General features: G+C 33.4%; 1 protein-coding gene across 4 annotated transcripts; it reads right to left on the bottom strand.

Moving 5' to 3' along the window:
* Window positions 1-5804: 5804 nt before the first annotated feature.
* LOC111391172 (probable methyltransferase PMT7) lies at window positions 5805-14247 on the bottom strand. 4 transcript variants are annotated; one of them, XM_023016324.1, is made up of 7 exons: window positions 13803-14247; window positions 12464-12878; window positions 10008-10297; window positions 9298-9669; window positions 8101-8347; window positions 7884-8022; window positions 5805-6212 (listed from the first exon to the last, which is right to left on the bottom strand). In XM_023016324.1, exons 1-7 carry the CDS (start codon window positions 13987-13989, stop codon window positions 6051-6053), a joined length of 1812 nt encoding a protein of 603 aa, XP_022872092.1. In that variant the 5' UTR covers window positions 13990-14247; the 3' UTR covers window positions 5805-6050. The 4 variants fall into 4 exon arrangements, with proteins under 4 accessions (XP_022872092.1, XP_022872095.1, XP_022872094.1 ...); XM_023016327.1 differs by having other exon boundaries at window positions 12464-12744; window positions 13803-14244; XM_023016326.1 differs by having other exon boundaries at window positions 12464-13140; window positions 13803-13919.
* Window positions 14248-14556: the final 309 nt, after the last annotated feature.

Here is a 14556-nt window from a genome sequence, read left to right as displayed (position 1 = left end):
GTGGTGGTGGTGGCGGTCGCAATATTTTTTTTGGTGATACCACTAGTGTAGTGTGGGGTGAAGTAGTAGGATGAAGATTGTGATCAATGAAACGAAAAATTTATGACTAATAAATAATATAAGACCTAAAAATGTATAATTTGTGACTAAATTGGTAATTGTCACATATAATTTGCAGTTTTGTGATTGATGAATAAGTAATGACCAAATAATTTTATAATTTGTGATCATGAAAATAAGTTGTGGTTAATTAAATTTGTTAATGTATAATGAGTTGTGACCAATAAATAATCTGTAACATATAAAAACATATAATTTACAACAAAATTTATAATTATGACCTATAAATTATATCTTTGTGATTGTGACTTTCTGTGATTTGTGATTAGTATGTGATTGTAATTATTGGCTGTTACTTACATACAGATTAATATTTTTACTTTTTTAATTACATGGATGATGTTTGTTATGTTAATGTAGATGACAAACTGTTTTTACGATTGATATTTAATTTAGATAAAATTTGTGATAATATAATAACAAGTTATAATTAGCCGTGTTACATTAAACACATTTTTTGTCACAATAGGTGACGATTAACACGGATTTGGTCATAGAGTATCACAGTTAACATATAAATGTTCATAATGTAAATAGATATTATCACAAACACTCACAATTAACATTTGTACGATTATACATGTCACTATTAACGCATATTTTGTCACATACGGTTACAGTTAAATAGATATAGTCACAAATAATCAGAATAAAGGCAAAACTTAGTCACAAATAACACATACTTGGTCAAGAACGATAACTTAACACAAATCTAACCACAAAAAATTCAATGTACAGCTAAAATGTAAATATGAAAATTGATAAAGCCGTGGCCTAAAAGAATTTAAATGTTAGTCAAAAAGATTTGTAAATGATAAATTAGTCAATTTCCTCATTCTTAACTCCATCCAAGTACAATTTTGCTTGATGTACAGAATGCCTCTTCACAGAAGCCTGCCAAAACACACATATGGGGGTGGATGGGGTATTTTTTGGCAATTTTTTTTCACATTGGGCCCCATATTATGAGAGTACTATTGCAATTTTCTGTGAAACTTTTTTCTGTACAAATGGATTAATTGATTCAAGTATGAACCTTCATTATTACTCACACCACCTGTATTCCCACACAAGATCATCTTTATCCATACAGCTTTTACCAGAACTTTCTCCAATATTTTTCTTCAACATCACCTTATTGTGCCAATTTCTACAAAACATTATCCACTATCGTACCCTACATAATAAATACATAAAAATAATAAGCATAAATATTGATATTTTTCCTTTCCTTTCATAACACAATTAAAAAGGTGCCACTATTTACATCTATAAATTTTATATATACATCTTACTCTACTTATGTCCCCGTTAAAATATTAAAATTTAAAATTACTAATTTCATCAACATGAAATTTCAATATTATCCTTATTAAATTCATTCATTTAAATATTATAGATCCATGCAAATTTTATATATTCATCATACTATAAATACATTCCTAATACATTTTTAAAAATTCACTAATTCATCCAATCAATATCAACATTAAATTTGATTCTTACTTTTCATTTTCTACATTGTCATGTTGGTATTTTAATATTTAGTTATAAATGTTCGCAAATCTCTTTTCTTGAAGAATTCTATCAAGAGTATACTGTTCAAACAACCAAACAAATCCCTCATCAAATAATATATATTTTTTGGCGTATAAGTTCATAATTTTGGTTGTTTGTGTTTCGGTTGATAATTCTAAGTCTGTTTCATTTTGTAATGTAAGAATATTTGGACAGATATTGGAACTTATTTTGAAATTTCTCATATATTTTCATCTGTCAAACCAATACTTTAAAAAGCATAAAAAATAATATTCCATTTTTCATTGCAAGTAGCGGATGCAATGTTCGTTTTGTTGATGGTGGTGGTGCAGTGTACGCGATGGTGTGGTGCAAGCAACGATTGTGTGGTGGTGATTTGTGACTAAGATTGGTGTGGAATCAGGATCGGTGGTAGGGTGTTTAGTGCATGTGACCAATTATTTGGACTAACTATTAATCTGTGGCTTAAAAATAATCCGTGACTATAAAATTTGAAAATATATAACCCAAAGATAAACTGTAATGTGTGACCAATGAAATAAACTGTCACCTAAAAAATTTTTGATTTGTGATTTCGAAATAATTTGCGTCCTACAAAATTTTTGATTTGTGACCACGAAATAATCTGTGACCAATCAATTTGATGATATGTGATTAGTAAATAAATCTGTGATCTATAATTATGAATTTGTGATCATTAATTGTATAATTGTGATTTTATTATATTTATTTAATAAATATTTTAAATTAATTAGATAAAACATGATATTTGCATTAATTAAACTTAATACCTGATTTTTGAATTGTGCATAGTTAAAATTTGGTTTGTGAATTTTTTCCTTGTGTATTTTTCCCTTTATAAATTGTATTGGGCATCAAATATTTTACATCCGGAGTGTTAGGCCTTACATCAAGCCCGGTATGGGCATGATGATGATGATACTTAATATTTCCTTGGAACGGATTACACCCATCTACGCTAATACCTCAAGCTTTACAGAAGTTTGTTTTTGTCTATGACCAAGAATGGAATTACACTCCTGATTAAAGCCATTTGCGTATAATGATGATATGTAAGAGAGAGAATGATTCTAACGATCGAATTTCTTTTCTTTTCATCTATTCTTTTCCTCCCTTTCTTTCATGTCATCATTATGTACACCATTACATACGAATAACATTTATTACTTCAAAACCAAAAAAAATTGATCTCAGATTCAACACAAAGCTCATTCGTGAGCAAGAATTTGAAGATCGATATCCTTCTTGGACAAATGTGGCGAGTTTGTGTTTTCAACGAGCGGTCACATGATAATAGATGTTTGATAGCCTGTAATGGGGTGGTGGAGCATGGATTTTTGGTATCGTTCTCATAAACGATGCCAAATTATTGTCTTAAAAAATATCAATAGTCAATATTTTGTTGATCTTGCAATTGGTCAGAAAAAGAACACATGTTGAAGGCAGCACTCAGTTACCCAATCGAGGCCCTTGGACGCTCAAATCCAATCCAGTGGTTGAAATATCACCATAAAAGTATCAAATGATAAATAGTGAATATTGTGAAAATCTCTTTATATAAACCTTTTCCATTGGACGTGTATGATAAGACTAAACTTTGAGTTGATTTTCCATGTCTATATTCAGTCATGCTTGGTGTAGTTGAGTGTACACCAAAGTTTGGCAAACTGTACACCAAGTGTCAAACATGATGTACACTTTAGAGTGTACAAATGACATTTATCGTCAATCGATTACATGTCAATCGATTAATGCTGGCTGTTTTAAAATATAACAGTCTTATCATTCCATAATTTAGGAGAATTTACTTATGCATTAACACTAAGATACGAAAATGTATCTTATTTATACAGACATGACATCAATTACATTAGACAACCTCAAACTATCAGAGTCTTTAATTTCTCAAAGACAGCAAACCGATTATACGTATTTATATGTTCCTCAACGTCCATTGTATTTAATCAAAGCATATGTCACAAAGCCAACAGCAACACAACGCGAAGAGACTGCAGAAACAAATAAAGGGTTAAATGTAAATCAAGATCACAAAAAATTCGATGCGATCTCACTTTTCCGAGCAAAAAAGGGTTTAGACGAAAACCTTCGAGCCAGATTAGCCGTATCAAAATAAGTTACTTAAATATTTTTCAGTAATTTACATTAAAAATAACGAACATGCAGTTTGAAATGAACTTACCATCCCTCGCAGAATCCCCGATCTCCTTTTGGTTTTGATCGTGGCCAGAAACTCATCTTCTTTTTCTTCTTTCCGGTTGGACAATTTCCAGTCGGGTAACCTGCATATCAAAATAGTTCAACAAAACTTAAAAAGAGTTTAAGCCCTTTTTGACTTGGATTGTTCCTCTTGTAGAAGAACAACTTTCTCTAAAATCTCTTATAATCAGACTCGTGTTTAAAAGTAACTATAGTCTAAGAAGCAGTTTCGACTTTTCAAAAGCCCTACCAAACAGTGCCTAAGTTCATTAAAGAGCATACATGCATGTGCAGAGATTAGAGAGAGAGAGGAGTAACCTGAAGGAGGTTGGTTTTGTGGGTTTTTCATTTTGGAAAATGTAACAGCACAAATTCGTCAAGAGGACAATTAAGAATTTGTGGAAGTTTAATGCTAATCGGAAGCTGTAGTGTATATATACACACATAAAGTTAAACTTTTCGAAAGGCCCTTTTCTAAATGGCAGAATTTAAAAAAAAGGATTCACACTTATATTCCATTTTATTTAAGGATAATTATGTGTGAACATAACAAATTTTTATACCAGCACCACATTATAATAACTAGAAGAAAGATTTTCAATATTTGCTCACTTTTATTTCTCTGTCCTCAACTTTTCTCTCGTCATATTAGCATTCTTAACCTTTAATTAATTAACATATTTTGTCTCTAAATCATGATTTTCGTCCAAATATTCTACTATTATGCATTGAAAAGATAGACAAATATTTTGTTAAACTTTTACATTATTTATTTATTTCAATTATTTAAAATAAGAGATTAATATCATTTTGGCCCTCATAGGATGATAGTCGTCTCAACAGATAAAGATGTGAAAATTAATAGAAGGCTGATAAAATTAAAAAAATTAGATCATAAGTGTAAAAAGAAAAAAATAAATAAATAAAAATTTCAAGATATTCATTGCAATTAAAATGTGGTTTAGCCACAAAATTTTTCGTTCTCCTTCACCAACCTATCCAATCCCATCCCTCCATCTGCTACTGATCCCACCATAGAGATGAAGACGCAAGTGAATATCATGTTTTTGACAATATGATTAAACAAATTTATCATCTTTCTGGCAATAAATCTTTTTTACAAGGTGGTCGAACATAACTTAAAAATAAACAGCAATTCAACAAATATTTGTACTCTTTACTCGATAATTCCGTATGTTCACATTGATATACTATATGCCTTTACTGTAGTATAAAGTAGACGTTATGCCTTTCAATTCTCGTCTATAGAAAAACAAGATATGAAAGCTCTTTCTGTTAAAGTCAGTAATAAAAACTTTGCATATTGCCTTTTGTTCTTTGGATTCTTTGCTTGATGAAGATGGAAGAATAGAACTTTCAAAGATACTCGTGACAATGCAAAAGCGTGGGAACAAGAAGCAACATTTAGGTGGAATATACAAAAAAAGAAATATTATGTCCAAGGAATATATTCCCTAATCTTATCTTACTGATTATGGGTAAAGGATAAAATCAGAGAGAACACGATGCCACGCACTGAAATAATACAAGGAAATAAAAAGAGTAACTTTTGATACAATTGTTTACATGTGGTACAATATCGAATTTAGGACTTCTAGACAAATATTCTTATTGACACTCGCACACTTTTTCTTATAATCATATCCATAAAACAAAAAAGAACTTACGATTTATATGCTTTTAGATTAGGAGGGTGTTTGACACCCAAATTTTATGGAAAAATGAATTTTAGAATAGTAGATTGATGAAAAATGTGTGGATGAAAAGTTTTTTTTTTTTTACGTATAATATTATTTTAATGAAGAATGTATTGTTAAAAATAAGGGAGAAAAATGTATTTTGATAAAAATGAGAATCCTAGATGTTACAAAAGATCTACAAAGACGGCAATGAATTCAAGAACCTCTATTTTGGCCAATCCACAAATGAAAAGCTTCATCTCAGAATTTACAAAGTAATGGAGTTGCAAGAATAAATAAATTAAAAGCAATCACGGTTTCTTCATTTTTGAAAAGTTCAATAAGTAGATACAGATGGAATACAAAGGAAGACGAAATCCATGTGTCTCGTGATACAAGTAGCACGTTGCTAGTCAGACACATAAATACCTGTATTCACAGCATGCGAATACCTCAAACGATGGACCAGAACTTCTTTCTGCAAAATAAGACTGGTTCCATTTTCTTCTGATCGTCTTCCAGAAAATGCAACCGAGTATCCCAAAGAAACTTAGGAGCAAGATCTACTATCCTATTAATAAGTGGTTCAGTTTCACCTCTGATAATAATGTATCCCTGCACATCAACATTCATGAGATTTTTATTTGTAATGTTGAAGGAAAAACCTGGACTAGTTGCATTTAAACCTCCTAAGGCCAGGATGGGGATTTGATGCGTGCGCGTGTGTTGGGGCTCCGGTGGATGGTGAGGAAACGGACAAGGGTTGTCTGATAGAAAAATTGATTAGATGGATGACATGCAAGTCAGTCCACTCTTTCGTCCCTCCAAAGCATCAGCACAATGCCTCGTATTACACAGTTTGTGTGTTGGGTAACATCGCTTTCCGTTATCCGTTTGATTACAAAAATGGAATTTGGATGAAAAAAAACTAATTCCAAGAAATTGCCTAGAACTTGTTTTTCTAGAAATTGTCAATTTAATGTGTTTGATTCATATAATTTTCCACCTGAAAAATATTGAAATTTTCTAACTTTTAGCGTTTGCTTGGCTTTGTTTTTCATGGAAATTGTCAATTAAAGAGACAAAATTTGTTACAATTGGGTATAGAATTTGTTCCAATTGACAAAAAAGGAAAAAAAGGGTGGAAAACACCAAGGAAATTGCACGTGTGGAGAAAAGAAGGAAAACAAATTGCCAAGAAAATAATTGCCATCAAATATGCCAAAAGTTGGAAATTTTCCATTTTCCAGGGAAAACAGGATATTTCTGCACATTTTCCATCCACCTAAGTAGCGAAATTCAAAGGCACCCAATCTGAAGTTGTAAAATTAAGGACATGGTCTCATGAGGGGTCACACCTGAGAAGTGTTTGGCCTCTATAACATACGTTATTGGAATCTGAAAGTTGTGTTCGGTAGAGGGCAATAGAGTTTGGAGGAAACTGTTTTCTAGCCTTTACTTGAAATGGAACGGGGAAAATTTTGACATAGACCAGTTTTTGAATCTTTTTTTATAATTTTGTGAAATGGAATACATATGTACACTTTCCACCCGTTTTCTGTTCCCTCCCAACATCCCCGCTAACTCATTTTCCATGGTTCCACGTCACCTTTTCAATTCTACCTACTTCCTCACGTCAGACATAACCTAACATCTTGACTATTTCCGCAACTCACAAGACAAGAGTGATCTCAGCCAGAGGTAACCTGAGCAGGACACGGGGAAAGTAATAAAAGAAAATGGAAGCGGCCTTGCTTGGGATGCGGCTCAAAATGGTTCAGCTGCACAAAAACTACATTATTGGATTCAGACTCTAAATTTTAATATTTTGATTTAAGTTAGAAAATTTGTATCTGATACGTTCAATGTTGGCCTTTTTACTCATACGTATATCTGTATGGTCATACCTGTCTATTCTTCTCAAGCCCTTCTGTCCTTACCTTTTTTCCCCAAGTCTCCACCAAAGAACTTTGAAAAGAATGCCTAACACCACATTTTCCCCGAGTGAATTCACTTTTTTATTTGATTCTTTCCAACACCAAAGCGATCTTTGCTTCAGATGAATTCACTTTTTTATTCGATTCTTTCCAACACCAAAGCAATCTTTGCTTCAGACGAATGCTTCAATTGGTTAGGTTAGGCTCTAATCTATTGCCTCTCTCATCTATCGTCATATAGAATCAACAGTTTTAAGGTGTCTTCAATTATGACAAACTAGACGACAATAGTTTAAATTATTTGCTGATGGCCGTAAGGATAAAACTCAGAGTACCAAGAATTATTTACCCGAGGACGTAATATTCTATCCATCTCCAGCATGATGTCCTCTAGTAAGCAACCTTCTTCCTGATTTTTATAGTCAGAGAAAAGATGGTTGGCATGCAACAAATCATACGAGCGTGGGTATGTAGAGAACGGTTCACACCTTCAGATTCCAAAATAAAATGGTGTCATATTCCTCACCGGATTCAAAGCATAGAAAAGTTATAATCTGGAAGCTTACCAGTCATGAAAGGTGCCAATCAGACCACGGTCGTAAATAGCAGATAAGGTATTCACTGTGGTAACAGGTACTACATTCATGACCCAAACAGGCCATGTACTCAAAGCAACTGCAAATCCACCAAGGAAAGCACTCATGTCCATGACATTCCGAACTTCATTCTCTTCAACATCCATCAGTCTCCAGTAGTGACGAACTTGATCCTGCCAGTAGATTGTATCTGATAAGAACTTTTCTCGACTGATACCTGCACCAATTTTATGATATAATGATATGATAAATAATAACGACTCAATGAGTACAAGATTAATGCACATGACATAACTCAAATGAGGAAATCTAGAATGACAATGTGATCTTACTAGCAAATAAACAATCAATCCAGTATGCCACATGACACCTATGATTGTTTTGAAGACCACAGAGAAAAATAACGAGCTGAACAAGTTGAAGCACACTGTTAGCAACAACTCACTTCTATATCTCTATAACTGGAATATGTATCAGTAGCCAAGGAGGAGTTTGAATATAAAATCATGATCGAAATGTTCAGCCACTGCAGAAGCACAACTGGGGCACATGGTTTTAAGGGAACGTATAATGTTACCATCATATAATGAATATTCATTACCTTATATTCAAAAGAAGCTTTGACATCCTCTTTTTATTAGGGGAAAAAGAACACTCTCTTCATCATTTAGGGTGTGTTTGATTACATTTATTTTCCATGGAAAATATTAGTTTTCCATCCAAATTTTCACTTGGAGTGTTTGATTGCTATTTTTTTCCATGGAAAACATTTTCCAACTTTTGAAAATATGCCTAATTTTCCTTGTTTTTAATGAAAATATTTTCCTTGAGTAGAGGTGGTTTTTATTTTCCACAAAAGATGGAAAATATTTTCTTTTCTAGGTAATATTTTCCATGTCAATCAAACACACTCTTAATGTACTTCTAAACTGAAAGAAATTTTAAATCCTCTCCACCAGTTACTAAAAAATTTATTATACTATGTTTCAGATTTTGTCATGCAATTCATTGAGTAAACAATTTACACGTTTCCAATAATCACCAAATTATGAAGTCTAGTCATAAAAAGATGCACCATCAAAATTACTCTACAGAACATACTAGCCAAAATTAATTAAAGATATGGACTCACAACTGCCTGAAAAGGAAACATTTTCAGTTACATACCAAGGTTATTGAGAGTTCTAGAATATTCTGAAAGGCGCTGTGGCCTGGGAGGCAGAGTCTGAGAAGCACGTGGTGTTATACAGTTCCTCAAAGGTGTTTTCCATGAGGGTTTATAATCATCCACGGAGTCACATAGGCTTAGAAGCTTCTCCTGTGCATTGTGTTGAAGACATGAGTTGTTCTGTGGCTTAGTCCAGATTGCTGTCTGAACTTCCCTAGCAATGAGTTTCCAGCACATTGCAGAAGTCAGATTCATCAACTTGTCCCAAATTGCTGGAAAATCTTTATCTTTCCTGTAAGCAGGTGGAGCAGAGTAGACAAAATATCCATTGGTTCGCAATAGGCGATCAACTTCTTTAATTAGAATGCCATCTGCACCCAAAAGAAAGAGGATCAGTTGACATTCTACTCACAAGTATGACTAAACCTTTATCTCATTTGAGTTGTTTATTTCAAAACTAAATATATTTTTAACACCGAAGAGATGACATTGAGTTCATGCTAATATGTTTTTAAAAAACTGGATAAGTGTCATAATAAAAGATACAAAATGAAACAGATATGTTCATAAAGTTTTGAGTTGTTTCTGCTTAACATATTCAGAAAGTGTTTCCTCAAATAAAAATACTCATGTGGAGCAAAATGCTATAGATTTTATCTTATATAAAATGCAATCTTTACTATTCATCTCCAAGGATAGGAAGACTAACCATTCTCATGCCAATCAACACGACATCTAGAACAATGGACCATTTCAAAAGAGCAACTGGGATATGGTAGCTGTTTAGTGGCTAAAGCAGAAATCATTGCTCCAATCCCTCGTTCTAAAGCAAACTGAATTTGATTTTCATGGCCATCTTTTGGAGCAAAAGACATAGTTTGAATATTCAAAGGAAGAAGATAGGCTGAGAAACTAGCTACCCCGCAACCAACATCTAATACTTGATATACCCCTGCAGAATGCAGGTCACCAGTCTTACTCGTCATCATATTTCCTAACCTGCAGCAGCAGCACAGACATCGTTGATTAGACGCATTACCTGAACCTAACCAGACAATAGCGTTAACAATATTCAAGGAGTTGCAAAAACTTGTCAAAGGAACGTTACAGACTCAGACGAAGAAATTATGGTTCAAAATAGGCCAAAGTTAAAATCAAACATTCTTTAGAACATGTGCAGCTACTTGTTTTTCTGGAATTATTTAATACATCAAGCCAACAACCTCTTTTGTTACCTGATAAATTTCAAAGATGCACCAACTGTACCCCAGGTAACCAAATACATCACGTTCACTCGAAAGTCAAAAAAGTGAAAGGTTCATCTTAAACAGAAAAAATATGTACATAAGCAAGGGTGTGTTCTGGTCATAAATATTAACTCTATTAACCTCAGAAAGCATTCCATTCACTTCCAACTTCTTCTTCTTCTTCTTTTCTCCCCTTTAATTTCTATAAAACTGATGAGAGGGAAACATGCACATCTGTAGTTTGAGTTGACGAAAAGTTCTTGTTTTCATACATGGGATGAGTTTGGTTTCTTGGGATTGACAAAAATAAAAATTTAGGTGTCACTTACATATGTGCAAATCTAGAGACACGATAATATAAATGTAAGAGAGTTGGAAGCTGATTTTGGAGTCCTATAGGAGAGAGCTAAGGATGATTGACAACTGAATTCATCAAGGTAAAATCTTATAGAGTTGGGCATAGGTTTTCAAGATGAGTTAGAATAATAATACGTAGATTGGTGCACCACTTAAGTAATAGGAAGACAGAGCCATAGAAAAGCTTTACAAAATTATGAACTAAACAAAAGGAAATGTAACTATTAGATCAAAAGGCGGCAAAAATTGGCTACTTTACAAGCAACTACATGACAAAGGTAATTCAGAGGATGAAACATAGATCAAGATGCTCCAAGAACAGATAAGATTTACTCAGGTGACATCATGGAAGTACCACCCCAGAGAATAACAATAGCAATTATGTAGTACTGAATAGAACTTGTCACAAAACATGATTGGACAAACATAACCCCCCCCCCCCCCCAAAAAAAAAACCTTAAAAAAGGGGTGCTCGTTGCCTGTAAGAATAATCAGTTAATTCGTTATCATATAAAACATACCGCCGTAGTTTTTTTCCTAACAGATAGTGTAATCACAGTCAACTGGCAACAATAATATGTATTAAACTTTCTTGAACAATCAATATTTATTTACTCACTCCTTTTCTCTGAGATTATTAAGCCTCTGTTTGTTTCCCATTATTTATTCATTAAAATGAAAAATATGACCGTTATCCATCACATCAAGCCACCATATTTGAAAATCTATCTCTTTTGTGAGATCCGTAACAACTATATTTTTCATTCTCATTTTTATATTAATGTGGCTCAAATGGGGCCTTAACTAATAGTACAAGAACTCTGTAAAACCACTAGACTAAGGTGTATATCTGATATCTCAAGTGTAGACTGAACTGTTGTTATGAGAAACTATAGGTGACTTCACGAGTTAAACTTTTCTCCTCACCATATAGTAATTTTGATGCTACATTTTCTTTCATGTTCCCATTTTCATCTACATATAATTTCATACTTTCTACAGTCCTACAAATAAACAACATATTTGACTATCAAAGGAAAATTTGATTGCGAATATTCAGAAATTAAGTGAAAGGAGTGGAAATTTGTACTAGCTTTATCAAGAAATTAAAACAGTCAGTAAAATGTTGAATGACATCAGGTCCTAAAAAACTTATTGTTGAAGCTCATGGAATAAAGAAAATGGGCATTTATCCTGACAAAATATATTGCTAATACTCATCTTAAGGCAAATCTAGCAGATAATCTAATACCGTTGGTACTGTAGTGCTATCCATCCAAATGTTCCAAATAACAGGTGAAGTTGCAAACTTGAGATCAGAAAATGAAATTATCAGTTGTACGCAATAAGTTTGGCTACTCTGCTTGGAGGAATTGCTAATTTTGGAAATATTACAAGCACAACAGCTTAAAGTTGCCCATAACTTTTCTTCATACATCCACAGGGACAATTTATTTTAAAAATCTGAGGTGAAATGTTAAAGACTGGTAAGGGCATCTCATATACTTCAACATAAAACCTTTTTTCAATAATCACTGAAGCAAGTAAAATCTATATATACCTCTTAATGTACTCAGTGGCTCCATGCTTGAAATGAGTACCGCCACCAGGAAACCACCAAAGCTGATCTTTGTCATGCACCCAATTTTGCCCTCCTTTTACCTCAGCGAGGCGCGTATGATTCACATTGCTTCGCCAGACGTAGTCCCTACTCGTTGGCCACCTTATTGGCAACTTATAATCAGCCGGCGGTGGAACCAAACAAAACAAGCGCCTACCAAGTGGAGGACAATGCCTCTCCAGCTCTTCTTTTCTAGAAAGATCTAACTTGGGTAGCAATCCCTTATTGTAAGAAATATCATGACATGGAATGTATTCAGTATATGACAAAGGGCATACATTCATCCCAGTTTCTGGGATCGTAAGTGGCACTGTCTGATAAGTGAGAGCTACTTTATTTGTAAATTTGGAAGTAACTGCAAGCATAAAGATAATGACATAAAAAAGAAATACGAAAGGCATTTCGACGAACATCCATACAGCAATAACCAAGATCTGTTAGGAGCACAGCCCACTGAAAGCTCATACTTTCCGATTATCAACCTCCAAAAACAAATTTTAAGTGGCTAGGTGTTTGAAACTGGAAAGTGCTCAACCTCAACTGCGCTGGATATATGAGCTCATGAATTCCAAATTATTGTACATATGACACTACTTCCATTCTTCATCTGTGTATAACTGTGGATTCATTAATGAAACAATGCGAGCAAATATTTAAGCTTTTCAAAAACCCAATAACTAAAATAGATTTTATATTTTTTTTATAACAAATTCATTTACTAAGCCTGCACATTTCTGAGAATTCCCCATTCCACATAACTAAGCATGAATTATCTCTTCATGCAATGATATTTAGTACTCCTCAACCTTGTTATATGCGAAAACCGTGCTTTTTAAAGATATATTACTAAATATTCGAAGATGTAAACGTCAAATGAACGTTATTTTTCTTAACTTTCAGACCCAAATCGAATACCAGTAGAATAGTTAATATGTAATTTTTTACTGCAGTAATTAAAAATCAACATTTTAGTAGTGCGTTTATTTTATAAAAGGAACGCACTTTACTGAGCTTGCCATTTCTGGTAAACTTTCCACTCTACATAACGAAGATCGAATTACTTTCCATTTCAATGATAGATAGTATTTACCATTTACTACTCCTCAATCTATCATAAAAGAGAAACCCCATACTTCTAAGGATTTATTACCAAACATTAACATCAACCTACAAAAATTAATCCATTTTCTTAGCTGGATGCAACTTTTTACTGTGGTAATAAAAAACCATAATACAGTAATAAAATATTTTAACAGAGGAAATGCATAACTGCACTGACCAGCAACTGATAAATTATTGACATCCCGGTGTTGTAAGTCTGACTGTTGGAGTGGTACGTATACGGAAGAAAATTTATTGCCAAAAAATGTGCCAGTGTAGAAGGATGCCATTATTACTAAAAGAACCAACATTATGGTCTGACCATTCTTCCAATCAAACGCTCTCATGTTCATAGATCCCGCCATTTCTTTGCCCTTTTGTGTAACAAGTATCGGTGTGTGCTACCGTGGCATTTGATTAATCGGTGAGAAAGAGTTGAATTGTGAAGGACATTCGTCTACGGAACCAGATCGAAAGATATCACGCTTAGTGATTGTGATAAGAGAGACAATTTGTAGCTGAGAGTGAATAGTTTGAGGTGTTGATTTTCGTGGCGGTTCAGACGGAGGATCACAACCCGGAAAACCGATCCATTCCCCCTGCAAATTTGCATCTGCAGTCTCCAAGCTAAACTTCTCGTAGCACCTGAGTCCTCATTCAAATTTTCGTTTCATTTAGATCTCAAACTTTGATTTTTAGTGCATGTGGATCGTTTTGGACAGAAATATTCTATTCCCAATTTTTTTCCTTTTTCTTCTCCTTTTCTAATTGTTTGTAAAGAAATATAGGTAGATGGCTAAAATATCCTTGAAAAGGGTGTGCACATGATTGTTTAATAGAGTTTTTTAGACAATACTAGTCTATATTGCACGGGCAGGATTCTGTTGAACGTTATGTTAGCGTTTTTAATGTTGAAAATTGTTTAGTTTTTA

Source organism: Olea europaea, unplaced genomic scaffold, assembly GCF_002742605.1.
Source record: "Olea europaea var. sylvestris unplaced genomic scaffold, O_europaea_v1 scaffold760, whole genome shotgun sequence".
NCBI lineage: Eukaryota > Viridiplantae > Streptophyta > Magnoliopsida > Lamiales > Oleaceae > Olea > Olea europaea.
Note: the sequence above shows the minus strand (reverse complement) of the source record. Positions and strands in the feature narration are given on the sequence as shown.

What these genes read in the sequence shown, in the direction of transcription:
- LOC111391172 (XM_023016324.1), bottom strand. Translation starts at nt 13,989, where the DNA reads ATGGCGGGATCTATGAACATGAGAGCGTTTGATTGGAAGAATGGTCAG. An exon ending in GCCACTGAGTACATTAAGAG is followed by an intron (nt 10,298 to 12,463) that starts GTATATATAGAT and finishes CTGCTGCTGCAG; the next exon opens with GTTAGGAAATATGATGACGA. An exon ending in ATAGAATATTACGTCCTCGG is followed by an intron (nt 6,213 to 7,883) that starts GTAAATAATTCT and finishes GTTGATGTGCAG; the next exon opens with GGATACATTATTATCAGAGG.